Source organism: Hypanus sabinus, chromosome 11, assembly GCF_030144855.1.
Source record: "Hypanus sabinus isolate sHypSab1 chromosome 11, sHypSab1.hap1, whole genome shotgun sequence".
Lineage (NCBI taxonomy): Eukaryota > Metazoa > Chordata > Chondrichthyes > Myliobatiformes > Dasyatidae > Hypanus > Hypanus sabinus.
In genome coordinates, this window is record NC_082716.1 from 4,336,602 (window position 1) to 4,351,261 (window position 14,660).

The following is a 14,660-nucleotide window of genomic DNA, read 5'->3' on the forward strand; positions in this document are numbered from 1 at the left end:
GGAACAGTTCTGTGATGGGCCAAGTGAAGTTGAGTAAAGTTGTCCTCTCTGCTCCGAGCCTGATGAGGAATAATAATTGTTCCTGAATCTGGTAGTGTAGGTTCCTAAGGCTCCAGTACTTCTTTCCTGCTGGCAGCAGTGAGAAGAGAGCATGGTCTGGATGGCGGGGTCCCTGATGATGGATGCTGCTTTCCTGCGACAGTGCTCAATGGAGGGGAGGACTTTACCTGTGATGGTCTGGCCCATATCCACTAGTTTTTGTAGGATTTTCCTTTTAAGGGTATTGGTGTTTCTATACCAGGCAGTGATGCAACCAGTCAGTATACTCTCCACCACACATCCACAGACTGGAAAGAAAATAACAATTAAACTGTCTAATCTAAGAATGAAACAGTCAGCTCCAACACTATACAACATCCACTCACTGTCTCTGTCAGAACATCATCTTAACCCTTGTCTTGCTGTAATTTCCACACAGTGAGGTGCCAGGGTTAACGATTCAGGACATTGCAAATCCAAATCCCACTGTGCCTTACTTTGGACATGAGAGGTAGTGTGGAGGAGATGACATTCAGAAGCCATGGTGTGCGGAGTGCAACAATTCACATGGTTTCCTTTGACTTTACAGGGACCAAGAGGTCTGGATGGACTGCCAGGGGAACAAGGACCTCCAGGTAAAAAGGTAATTATTTACTTTGTGACATGACCAAGGAGGAGTTCGGGAATCCATTCCTAGCGATTTGAAGCTCACTGAATCAGTATTTGGATTGAGTGCCCTTAGAGTCGGAAAATTTGAGCCCACAACTCTGATTCTATACAAAAGATAAACACAAGAGATTCTACCACTTGCTGGAAATCCAGAGCAACACGCACAAAATGCTGGAGGAACTTAGCAGGTCAGGCAGCATCTATGGAAGAGAATAAACAGTCAACATTTCCGGCCATGACTCTTCATCAGGACTGAAAGGAGGGAGAAGATGCCAGAATAAGTAGTTGGGTGGAAGGGAAGAATGACGAGCTAGAAGGTGGTCGCCTCACTATAGAAAGGATGTGGAAAGGGTACAGAGGAGATTTACCAGGATGCTGCCTGGTTTAGAGAGTATGCATTACGATCAGAGATTAAGGGAGCTAGGGCTTTACTCTTTGGAGAGAAGGAGGATGAGAGGAGACATGATAGAGGTATACAAGATATTAAGAGGAATACAGAGTGGACAGCCAGCGCCTCTTCCCCAGGGCACCACTGCTCAGTACAAGAGAACATGGCTTTGAGGTAAGGGGTGGGAAGTTCAAGGGGGATATTAGAGGAAGGTTTTTTACTCAGAGAGTGGTTGGTGCGTGGAATGCACTTCCTGAGTCAGTGGTGGAGGCAGATACACTAGTGAAATTTAAGAGACTACCAGACAGGTATATGGAGGAATTTAAGGTGGGGGGTTATATGGGAGGCAGGGTTTAAGGGTCGGCACAACATTGTGGGCCAAAGGGCCTGTACTGTGCTGTTCCATTCTATGTTCTATGTTCTATAGGTGAAGCCAGGTGGGTGAGGGAGGAGGGATGAAGTAAGAAGCTTGGAGGTGATAGGTGAAGCCAGGTGAGTTGGGGAGGGGGTTGAACTGAATCTGAATCTGAAGTAAGAAGCTTGGAGGTGATAGGTGGGAAAGGTAAAGGGCTGGAGAGGAAGGAATCTGATTGAACCATGAGAGAAGGGGAAGGAGGAGGGACACCAGGGTCTGGTGATAGGCAGGTGAGGAGAAGAGGCGAGAGACCAGAGTAGGGCATTGAAGAAGAGGGAAGGGGTAGGTGAAAGAAATAGCAGAAGTTGGAGAAATCGGTGTTCATGCTGTCAGGCTAGAGGCTACCCAAGTGGAATATGAGGTGTTGCTCTCCACCTTGAGAGCAGTCACATTGTGGTAGATGAAAGTTGTTGAAGATGCCTTGTTTTGTCCAGAAATTCCTGCGAGAGAGAAGGAAGGGATGAAATGTATCTGGACAGCAATGGTTTCATGTCTAACTATGATGACCACCAAGTTCTGATCTACACCAATCCCACTCCCCAGCATTCAGTCTGTACCCTCCTATGCCGTGGTGATTCAAGTGAACGTCAAGATACTAGGTCAGTGTTGTGAGGGTCTCTGCCCTCACCACCCCCTCAGGTAGTGAGATCCAGATCCCAGACCCCTCTTGGAAAAGTATTCAGAATCAGAATCAGATTTATCATCACTGACATTCAGGATGTCATCAAATCTGTTGTTTTGCAGCAGCAAGCAGTGTAATACATAAAACATACTAAATCCGGTCAGATTGCACTTGGAGTATTGTGAACAGTTTTGGGCCCCTATCTAAAAAAAAGTGTGCTGGCTTTGGGGATGGTCCATAGGAGGTTCACAAGAATGAAAGGGTTAATGTACGAGGAGCATTTGATGGCTCTTTATATTTGATGACTCACCAGAGTTTAGAAGAATGGAGAGGGGATCTTATTGAATATTAAAAGGCCTAGATAGAGTGGACGTGCACGGGTTAATTCTTAATTTTATTATAGTTGGAGAGGCTAGGACAAGAAAGCACAACCTTACAATACAAAGATATCCATTTAGAACAGAGATGAGGAGGAATTTCTTTAGCCAGAGGGTAGTGAATCTCTGGAATTCATTGCCACAGATGGCTGTGAAGCCAAGTCATTCAGTATATTTGAAGTGAAGGTTGACAGGTTCTTGATTAGTCAGGGGTCACAGATTATGGGGAGAGGGCAGGAGAATGGGGTTGAAAGGGATGATAAATCACCCATCATGGAATGGAAGACCAGACTTAATGAGACGAATGAACTTATTCTGCTCCTTTGTCTTATGGAATGTTGTTCAATACTTCCAAGTTTTGTTGTCCAGATCAGATTCAGGATTATTGTCACTGACGAACACATTGATAACGTTTGACAAAGGCATAAGAATATCAGTTATGAGGAGAAGGTGTAGGACGCTCATCCCTTCACCATGTAACCATGGCCGATCTGCCCTAGGCCTCTGAATCGCAAGAGTTTCTGCAGCTGCTGGAAATAGGAGCTGCCTGAAATGCCGAGTTCCTCCAGTATTTCATGTGTGTTCCGCAAGCCTCATCTCTCCTGCGGAATTAACCCCACCGCCCTCAATTCACCATCTGTCAAACGTTTCTCTCCCTCCTCATTCTTGGCGCCACAGTTGCAGAGGGGTACTGCTTCCTTCTCAGTGCATTTCGGAATTCGACATTCAATGTCGGCGCCGATCTGTATGTCTTCCCTGTGGGAGGCATAGGCTCCAGCTCCCTCCCACAGTGCAAAGACGTACCAGGTATTGTCCCGTGACTAGGTCAGGGTTAATAGGGATTGTGGGGCTGTTCGGGCAGACTAGCTCAAAGGGTTGGAGGGGCCTACTTCGTGCTGTATCACTAAATAAATAAATTAACCCCTCCCCCCCACCCCGTGATCCATTCTCCACACCCCCTGGGGTGGAGAATTCCAGAAATCCCTATCCTTCTGTGAGAGGTTCCTACAAACCTCCGTTTTAAATGTCAACCCCAATCCTGTAACTGTGCCCATCTTGTTCCAGACTCTCCCACTGGTGAAAACATCTCCACATAAAGTCAAAGAACTCAGCACAGAAACAGGCCCTTCTGCCCATCTAGTCTCTCCTGTCCACTCAGGATCAGAGATGATTCAGTAAGATCTCCCCTGTTCCTTTAAACCATATGGAATTGGGGTCCAGCTTCTTTAGCTGCTCGTGAGAGGAGAATTTTTTCATTCTGGGAGTTAGTCAAGTGAACGATTGTCGACCTGTCTCCAGAGCCCTTGTGCCACACTGTGGGGCATGGTTCATCAGCACAGAGGCTCGTCCTGATTATGCTGAGTTACATGGAGTTCCAAGTAAATTTATTTTCTAAGTATCGATATCAACATATACAACCCTGAGATTCATTTTTTGTGGGAATTCACAATAGAACAAAGAAATGAAATAGCATTAATAAAAAACTGCACGCAAGCAAACAACCAACGTGCAGAAGGAGACAAACTGTGAAAATAAAAAAAACAATAATAATAAGTCAGTAATACATAATATTGATAATATTGAGCACATGAGATGAAGAGTCCTTGAAAGTGAGTCCAAGGTTGTGGAATGAGTTCATTGTTGGGGTGAATGAAGTTACCCACGCTGGTTCAAGAGCCTGATGGTTGAGGGGTAATAAATGTTCCTGAACCTGGTGGAGTGAGTCCTGTGGCTCCTGTACCTCCTTCCCAGTAGCAGCAGCAAAAAGAGAGCATGACCTGGATGGTGGGGGCCCTGCTTTCCTGCAATAGCTCTCCTTGTAAATGTGCTCATTGGTGGGGAGGGCTTTACCTGTGGGCTGCATCCACTACTTTTTGTAGGATTTTTCATTCCTGGACAATGGTGTTTCCATACCAGGTTGTGATGCAGCCTGTCAGGATTCTCTCCGGAGACCTTTGCAATATCATTACGCACTGGACACAGGGCAGATCCTTTGAATTGTTGTTTGCCTTACAGGGGGAGAGAGGTGACCCAGGACCACAAGGTGACACAGGACTCATTGTAAGTGTGCACCTTTGCTAAGATTTGTGACTATCTCAGAGAGGGGAGGGTCTCCACAGTCCAACCAGAGTTTATTCTGCAAATTCTTTACATTGCATCATCTTCTGAATTGCAGGGAAAAGCCGGGAATCCTGGAGAACAGGGAATGCCGGGAGCTCCGGTAAGTCTCTTTGGGCTCTTCAAAGTTCAAGGTAAATTTATTATCAAAGTACTTATATGTCGCCGTATACAACCCTGAGATTCATTTTCTTGTGGGCATCTTTCTCCCCTTTTTATAGGAAGGATGTGGAAGCTTTAGAGAGGGTGCAGAGAAGATTTACCAGGATGCTGCCTGGATTAGAGAGCATGTCTTGTCAGGATAAATTGAGTGATTTAGGGGTTTTCTCTTTGGAGCAAAGGAGGATGGGAGGTGATTTGATAGAGGTGTACAAGATTATAAAAGGCATCGATAGAGTGGACAGTCAGAGACTTTTTCTCAGGGCAGAAATGGTTCATAGAAGGGGTCATAATTTTAAAGAGATTGGAGGAAAATACAGAAGGGTTATCAGAGGTAAGTTTTTACACAGAGGGTGGCGGCAGTGGCAGGTACTTTCGCAGTGTTTAAGAGACTCTCAGGCACAAGAATGATAGAAAAATGGAGAGCTTTGTACGAGGGAAGGGTTAGATTGATCTTAGTATCACTTCAAAGGTTGGAATAATGCCATGGGCTAAAGGGCTTGCACTGTACAAAGTTCAAAGTACACCTATGTCACTATCTACAACCCTGAGATTTTTGTGGGCATTCACAATAAATACAAGAAACACAATAGAATCAATGAAAAACCAAACCCAACAAGACAGACAAACAACCAGAGTGCAAAAGACAGTGCAAACACAAAAATAAACAATAACAACAACTAAATAAGCAATAAATATCGAGAACATGAAATGAAGAGTGCTTGAAAGTGAGTTCGTAGATTGTGGGAACATTTCAGTGTTGGAGTGAGTAAAGTTTTCCCCTCTGGTTCAGGAGCCTGATGGTTGAGGGGTAATGACTGTTCCTGAACCTGGTGGTGTGGGTCCTGAGGCACCTGCTCCTCCTCCCTGATGGCAGCAGTGAGAAGAGAGCTGAAATGGTCTAAGTACAATGTGCCCAGTATAAACCCACAGAGGTTTGTGAGTAGATGGAATGAGCTGTCAGAGGAAGTGGTAAAAGTGGGTACAAATACAATGCCCAAGGGACATTTGGACAGGTGTAGTACTGTGCAAAAGCCCTATGCACCCTAGCAATATACGTATATGTGCCAAAGGATTAGCACAGTACTGTATCTGGATGGAAAGAGTTGAGAGGGATATGGGTCAAATGCAGACAGTTGAGGTAGGTGACATGGTCAGTACAGTTTAATTGGGCCGATGGGCCTGTATGATTTCCTGTGCTTTGTTTCACTGGGGAGATACCGGAAACCTGACCACACTGTTCATCAGATTTCAGACTCACAGCCAGATCTATCGGCCAGCCTGTAAGACCATAAGACACAGGAGCAGGATTAGGCCATTAGGCCCATTGACTCTGCCCTTCCATTCCATCACAGCTGATCAATTTAGAGAAATGGCGCGGAACGTGCCTTTCCGGCCCTCTGAGTTATGTGGCCAGCTACCCACCAATTTAACCCGAGCCTCATCATAGGATGGTTTACAAAGGCCAATTAATGTGCTAATAGGTATGTTTTTGGACCATGGGGAATCCAGAGCACCCAGAGGAAACCTACGCACACAAGGGAAAGAACATACGAACTTGCTTAAAGAGGATGCTGGAATCGAACTCCTACGCCCTGAACTGCAGTAGTGTTGTGCAACTCGCGATGGTCCTATTATTTATTATCAATCCCATTCTCCAGCCTTCTCTCCATAACCTTTAATGCCCTGATTACACAAGAACCTCTCAACCTCCACTTTAAATATACCCAATGACTTGGCCTCCACAGCCATTCGTGCAATGAATTCCACAGATTCACCACCCTCTGGCTCAAAAAAAATTCCTCCTCATCTCTGTTCTTAATGAAAGTCCTTCTATTCTGAGGCTGTGCCCTCTGGTCCTAGACTCCCCCAGCTATAGAAACATCCTCCACACATCCACTCTATCTAGGCATTTCAATATTCAACAGGTTTCAATGAGATCCCTGCTCCATTTTTCTAAACTGCAGCGAGAACAGTCCCAGAGCTATCAAACGCTCCTCATTTGTTAACCCTCTCATTCCTGGGATAATTCTCGTGAAACTCCTTTGGACCTTTTCCCTAGGAGATCTGTCGATTTGTTGTAATATACAGGCTCGGATTTAGACTTACATATCACATATACATCGAAAGATGGAATGAGATGCATCATTTGCATTGACAATCGACACACCCCGAGGGCAGCACACAAGTGTCAGCACACATTCCGTTGCCAGCAGAGCTTGCCCACTGGATCAATACAAGCAGTGCCACCCACAGAACGACAGTAAAATGAGCCCTCCCCACCCACACCCACACTTACTCACTCACATAGACAGGTCACTCCAACCCCAAAACAGGTCCCCTACAAGTCTTAGCGTTTAAATAGGAGAGAGAGCCGATCTCAGTTGGAGACAGGTAACGTGCTTTGTGTTTGAGAGAGGGAGCGGGGAGCCTCTGAGATTGAGAGAGGGTGTTGGATACATCTCTAATAGAAGGAGGGTCCATGAGACATTCAGCCCATCGAGTCAACTCCTTATTCCATCATGTCTGATTTGTTATCCCTCTCAACCCCAATTTTTCCTGCCTTCTCCCAGCAACCTTTGATGCCCTGATAAATCAGGAAGCTATCAAGCTCCACCTCAGATATATCCAATGACTTGGCCTCCATAGACGTTCATGCATGAATTCCACAGAGACACCACCTTCTGGATAAATAAATTCCTCCTTATCTCTGTTCTAAACGGACATCCCTCTTTTATGAGGCTGTGCCCTCTGACTCTCCTCTATCAGAAATATCCTCTCTGCCTCCACTCTATCTAGGCCCTTCAATATTCAATAAGTTTCAATGAGAACCCCCTCATTCTTCTAAACTCCAGAGAGTACAGGCCCAGAGCCATCCAATGCTCCTCATATATTAACCCTTTCATTCCAGGAATCATCTTGTGATGGCGGGGAGGGGTGGTGTCAGGGAGCATTGCTGTTGTCAGTGAGGATAAGGGAAAGGGTGAGTCTGAAAGGAGGAGGTAGAGGAGAACATTTTTTCAGTGGATGGGAAAAGGTGTCTCTTTGAGGTAGGAAGATAATAGAGAGTATCAGAAATCTAACCAAAATCTTGGGGATGAGGAGATCTCTCTACTAAGGATTCATCCACATTCTTCTTTGTTTCAGGGGCTGCCTGGACCTTCGGGAAGCTCTGGGGATATGGGACCTCTTGGACAACCAGTTGAGTTGATCTTCAGTCTACTGTGACTCTGTGCAGTGATGGGATGTTTAAGGGGAGAGAGGGAGGGAGGAGGCCGATCTTTCCTTCTTGCTTGTGCTAGCCCTATCGGTGCCCATTGCCTCACTGAATCTGTGTACATCTATCTCCCTCCATAGGAACAATGAATCTTCTCCACCAGTGCACAAGACAACTGGAGCAGAAGGCCACTTGGCACATTAGTCCTGTCCTACCATTCAATGTGACCAATGCAAATCTGCCCCAGGCCTCATTTTCTCTTCTGTGCCATAAGACCATAAGATATTATGGTGCCAGTTCCCCAACACCCTCAGTCCCCTGATCTGTCAAACATTTCTCTCCCTCCTCTTTAAACTTCCCTCCCCACCCTCACTGATCCTGGCTCCACGCCCACTGGGACAGAGAGTCCCAGAAGTTCCCCTGCCTCTCCGAGAAGAAATGGTCACACAACACAATCAAAATGTTAATTCATGCCAAAGAGAGAGATGTTAAAATTTTAAAGTTTAGCTCTATTTGTCACATGCACATAGAAACATTGAAATAGTCAGTGAAAAATGTTGTTTGCACTAATGACCAACACAATCTGAGGGCAGCCCACAAGTATTGCCACACCTCTGACACCAAAACAGCACGCCCACAACTCACGAATCCTAACCCGTGCATCTTTGGAATCTGGGAGGAAACCAGAGCACCAGGAAGAAACCCACGTGGTCGTGGGGAGAACAGACTGCAGGGGGAATTGCACCCAGCTCTGTGGTACTGCAAGGTGATACGCTCACCGCTACACTTACCGTTCCACCCTCCTACCATGCCGGTGAATAAAGGAAAATATGAGGCCACCGGAGTGTGTTGAGACACTCTCCAACTGTCTGGATGAGCGTGGTTCCAACAACATCGAAGAAATTTAACAGCATTCAGGATAACGACACCAAAAGGCATACGAGCAGAGTAAGGCCATTCAGCCCATCATGGCTGAGTTATTTTCCCTCTCAACCCCATTCCCCTGCCTTCTCCCCCTAAACTTTGACACCCTGACTAATCAAGAACCTATCAACCTCCATCTTAAATATCCCAGTGGCTTGGCCTCCATTAAATTCCACAGATTCACCACTCTCTAGCTAAAGGAATTCCTCCTCATCTCTGTTCTAAAAGGATGTCCTTCTGAGATTGTGTGGTCTGGTCCTAGACTCCCCCACTACAGTCTGTATGTCTACTCTATTTAGGCCTTTCATTATTTAGGTTATTTAGGTTTCAATGTGATAAAACAACCCATTTTCAGCATGTCATCCACCTCCAACCTCCCCCTCAACACCTCTCCCTCCACCACCAGCATGCAGTGGCTGCAGAGTGTACCATGGCTACTCACACAGACTGCTCCCACAAACACTTCCAAACCCACCCATCCTATAATCAGAGACATAGTCAGAGGGTGCAGGGGAACACCGGCACCCATGGGTTCCTTCCCAGTCTCACATCATCCTAACTTAAAAATATATCATCATTAACTGTAACACTTTATTCTGCTTTCTATTATTGTTTTATCTGGTTCTACTTCAATGCATTGTGTAATGATCTGATCTTTTATGGAAGACAATTATTTCACAATATGATATGTGACAATAATTAACTAGTCTTCCAAGGACCCTCACTCCATCTGAAAAATGCAAGATTTCCCAGTGGCTAATCATTTAAATTTTTATTTCCATTCCCATTCCAACATGTTGGTTCATGGCCTCCTCTACTGCAACGACGAGGCCACTCTCAACTTGAAGGAGCAACACCTCACATTACAACTGGATAGCCTCCAACCTGATGGCATGAACATCCATTTCTCAAACTTACAGTTATTTTCCCTCCCCCATCTCCCACCCTGGCTCCCCTCTTACCTCTCCTCATCTCCTTACCTGCGTATCACTTCCTCCTGATGCCCTTCTCCTTCCCTTTCTCCCATGGTCCACTCTCCTCTCCTATCAGATACTCCTTTTCGAGCCATTGACCTTGTCAACCTATCACCTCCCAGCTTGTTACTTCCTTCCCCCACCTCCCACAGCCACCTGACTTTACCTATTACCTTCCAGCTTGTCCTCCCTCCCCTCTCCAGACATTCCAGCTTCTTCCCCCTTCCCTTCCAGTCCTGATCAAGGGTCACAGCCGAAACGTCCACTGTTTGTTTATTTCCTTAGATGCTGCCTGGCCTGCTAAGTTCTTCCAGCATCTTGTGTGTGTTGCTCTGGATTTCTAGCATCTGCAGATTCTCTTGGGCTTACCAATTTACTTGTCAGTAAAGGATTAGATTTTGCTCCTTTTAACAAAACTGATTACTCACATTTTCAAATACATCTCTTTGACCAATGATTCTCTGTGCAGGGGCCTCGAGGACAGAATGGTGAAGTTGGGCCTGTTGGAGAAATTGGTCCCGAGGTAAACCTTTATGTATTTTGGTGTTTCCGTCAGCTGTTATTATACTTTAACTTGATAGAGATGACCAGAGTACAGAGTACAGAGATCCAGTGCACAGCCAGAAACTTCTTTCCAAAACAAGCAGGCATAATTTTAAGGTGATTGGAGGATGGGGGGGGCATTGCCAGAGGTCGGTTTATCTTTAAACACAAAGTATTATTAAAAGGCTGGCACAACATCATGGCTAAAGAGCCTGTACTTATGCTCTTTGAGGTGTACAAGATAACGAGAGGCATTGATCATGTGGGTAGTCAGAGGCTTTTCCCCAGGGTTAAAAAGACGAGAGGGCACAGTTCTAAGGTGCTTGGAAGTAGGTACAGAGGAGATATCGGAGGTAAGTTTTTTTACACTGAGAGTGGTGAGTGCGTGGAATGGGCTACTGATGGTGGTGGTGGAGGTGGAAACGATAGGGTCTTTTAAGAGACTCCCGGATGGATACATGGAGCTTAGAAAAATAGAGAGCTATGGGTAAGCCTAGATAGTTCTAAGGTAAGGACACATTCGGCACAGCTTTGTGGGCTGAAGGGCCTGTATTATGCTGTTGGTTTTCTATGTTTCTATGCTATAATGTTCAATGTTCTGTGTTATACCTTATATGCTCTGTATTCTGTTTTCTGGATTCTTTGTCTGTCTTCTGTGTTCTATGTTCTATATTTTGTGTTTGGCATTCTATGTTCTATGTCCCTTGTCTATGTTCTGCATTCTATGTTCTATGTCTATGTCCTCTTTGTTCTAAGTTCTGTCTTCTGTGTTCTGTGTCCAATGTTCTATGTCTCTATTCTATGTTCTGTTTTATATTCTATGTTCCATTTCTCAGTTTTGGTTTTATGTTCTGTTTCCTGCGTTCTGTTCTGTGTTGTGTGTTCTGTTTCCTGTTTATATTATATGCTCTATATCACGTTTTAAGTTCTGTGCTCCCCGGTAGAGCTGGTGGGTTTTGAAGGAGCTGTCGAAGAAGTCTTGACAAGTTGCTGCATTGTGTCCTGTGGTTGGATTCGGATGTTTTTAATCCAACTTTCTTTCAGAAGTCAGGAAAGAGGCACAAAACCTGCTTCTTCACAATTGTTTTATTAAGAATTAACAGAAAAAAGAGAAATTGAAACGATCTGTAATAGAAGTCTACTCAGTAAATGGAGAGACAAAACACTAAGATACTTCAGGTGCAGCTCTTTTATAATCGTTGATAAGGAAAATTCCATTCAAATTTGTAGATAGGAGTCAACCAGTGAGATAGATCTTATTCAGATAATGCAGTACCAAGAGAAGCTTCCAGAATCTTACTTTGTATTACCACACAATGAACTTGCATAAAATGCCACTAAGGAAGCTTACTAAGGAGTTAGATGCACGCAAGAACTACTTCAACTATAAGTGGCTAATTAATTGTTAACCTGCCTAAGAAAATAACAAGTAAACATCTAATCTAAAACTAAGCAGTCTGTCCAGCAGTGTAGATGGTACAAGCCACTGCTATTGTGCATTGGTGGGAGGAACGAGTGAGTCGTGGTGAATGGGGAGCAGGCTACCAAGTCCCATGACACCGCACTCGTCCAGAATCTCTGTGAGACTGGGGAGGTCGAAGCCCACTGTCTGCAGCCTGGGTCCTTCCCTGCTGGAGGCCCGTCCTGGGGTTGAGGAACTGTGTAAGTGGGTGGGTGGAAGGAAGGCATGGAGCTTGGTCTTGCTCGGTTTTGTTGTTTGTTGTGTTCTGTGTTGTTCTGCTGAACTTGTGGGGATTCTATGTCGGCGCGAGAAAGTGTGATGACACTTGCAGACTGCCGCCAGCACATCCTCAGCTGTGTTGGTTGTTAATGCAAATAAGGCGTTTCACTGTATGTTCCATGTACACGTGATCAATAAACTTGAATCTTGAGTCATCCAAGCAAGTGGCAAGTCCCATCATCCTCCTGGCTTGCACTGTGTAGATGGGGCACTGACACTGGGGGAGTTAGGAGACGGGTTCTATGACTTTACTATAAGAAAATGCTTTCTAGTGTAATGTGATGGGTGTGTTCATTACACAGGGACTCCCGGGACCGGAAGGAGAAGCTGGTCACCAAGGAGAACGTGGAGCCAAGGTAGGAACAGATTGTCAGCTCTCTGAGTGAGGTCAGAAAATGGTATAGTTCCTACTCACATGTATTAATTGCCAACAATGTAATCCCACTCTCTTTGTACTATTATGACCACTATGTATTTGTCTAGAAAAATTCAATAAAAAGATTGAAAAAGAAAGAAAATGGAAAGCAATTTCCTGGTGATATTAAGAGTGTGCTGTATTCATCCAGGAAGACTGTTCATTCAGTAATACCCTGCGGCTCTCCACTTTCGTAGCCAGTCCCTGGATGCCTGGATTTCATTACACTTCCACAATCTACCCAGCCCAAAGTCAAATTCAAAGTAAATTTATTTTCAAAGTACATATGTGTCAACGTATCCTGAATTGAGATTCATTTTCTTGCAGGTGTTCATGGGAAAATAAGGAAATACAATGGAATTTGTGAAAATATGCAGAAATGAAAACTGCCAAACAATGTGCAAATATAATTTAAAATATATATACATAAATAATACTGAGAACATGAGTTGTAGATTTCTTCAAAATGAGTCTGTAAGTTGTAAAATAAGTTCAATGTTGTGATGAGTGAAGTTATCCTCTTTGGTTCAGGAGCCTGATGGTTGAGGGGTAATAACTGTTCCTGAACCTGGTGGTGTGGGTCCTGAGGCTCCTGCACCTCTTTCCTGGTGGTTGAGGGGTAATAACTGTTCCTGAACCTGGTAGTGTACCTAAGGACTGATAGAGTCAGGCTTGAGATATAGAATAGCATAACTTCATGCCTATACTAGCTTACAAATGCCCAACTTATGGGCACCTCTATATATAAAAACCTGTCATAATGTTATTAGATCATAGAACATTACAGCACAATACAGGCCCTTCAGCTCATGATGTTGTGCTGGCCTTTTAACCTACTCTAAGGTCAATCTAATCCTTCACTCCTACAAAGCCCTCCACTTTTCTACCATTCATGTGCCTCTCTAAGAGTTTTTAAACACCCCTCATGTATCTGCCTCTAGCAGAATCAGAATCAGGTTTATTATCATCAGCATGTGTCATGAAATTTGTTAACTTCGCAGCAGCAGTTCAATGCGATACATAATATAGAAGAAAAAAATAAAATAATAAAAATAAAAATAAATAAGTAAATCAATTGCAGTGTACATATATTGAATAGATTAAAAATCGTGCAAATAAACAAATAATATATATCAAAACGTGAGGTGACAAGGTGTTCCATACACTCATCACTCTCTGTAAAAAGAAAACCTACCTCTGACATTCCCATGTACTTTCCTTCAATCACCTTAAAATTTTACCCCTTAAATTCAAAATTCCAATATACATATAAATGTTTGTTCCTCCGAGTGACAAAACTAGGTTCCTGAGATACACAAGATGGCAGATGCTGGAATCTGGAGCAGCAAGCAATCACTAGAGGAGTTCTGCGTGCCGAGCAGCATCTGCGGGGGAGAGGAACTGTCACTGAAACGCAACAATTCCTTTCTCCGCTGAGATGCTGCTTGACCCGCTGCTCCACTAGCAAATTGTTTAAAACCAATAACTTGTCTCTCACTCTCTCTCTCCCATCATTAATCAGTCTTAAGTGTACTTAATGCCTTTTATTACAAACATCTAGAGGTATGGCTCTGATATTGAGCAAATTTTGAGTGTATTCTCTCTGATGGAAACATGAGAGATTCTGCAGATGCTGGAAATCCTGAGTAACGCACACAAAATGCTGGAGGAACACAGTAGGCCAGGCAGCATCTATAGAAATGAATAAACAGTTGACGTTTCAGGTCGAGATCCTTCCTCAAGACCAGAAAGGAAGGGGGAGGAATCCACAATAAGATGACGGGGATGGGGAGGAGGACAAGCTGGCAGGTGAGGTCAGGTAACGGGGAAGTTGGGTGGGTGGGAGAGAAGGATGAAGTAAGAAGCTGAAAGGTGATTGGTGGAAAAAATAAAGGACTGAAGAAGAAGGAATCTGATAGGAGAAGAGCAAGGACAATGGGAGAAAGGGCAGGAGAGGGGCATCAAGGGGAGGTGATAGGCAGGTGAGGAGAAGGAGTAAGAGGCCAGAGTTGGGAATTGAAGAAGAGGAAAGGAGGAGGGGATAAATTACCAGAAGTTG

At 44.5% G+C, this 14,660-nt stretch overlaps 1 protein-coding gene across 1 annotated transcript in view; it reads left to right on the plus strand.

Moving 5' to 3' along the window:
* The window catches only part of LOC132401662 (collagen alpha-1(XXIV) chain), a 511,504-nt gene that overhangs the window by 327,111 nt on the left and 169,733 nt on the right, over positions 1-14,660 (plus strand). Inside the window, exons 29-34 of the mRNA XM_059983704.1 lie at positions 629-682; positions 4,527-4,571; positions 4,687-4,731; positions 7,935-7,988; positions 10,372-10,425; positions 12,489-12,542. Coding sequence (XP_059839687.1) covers positions 629-682; positions 4,527-4,571; positions 4,687-4,731; positions 7,935-7,988; positions 10,372-10,425; positions 12,489-12,542 — 306 coding nt within the window. The remainder of the gene's footprint in view (positions 1-628; positions 683-4,526; positions 4,572-4,686; positions 4,732-7,934; positions 7,989-10,371; positions 10,426-12,488; positions 12,543-14,660) is intronic.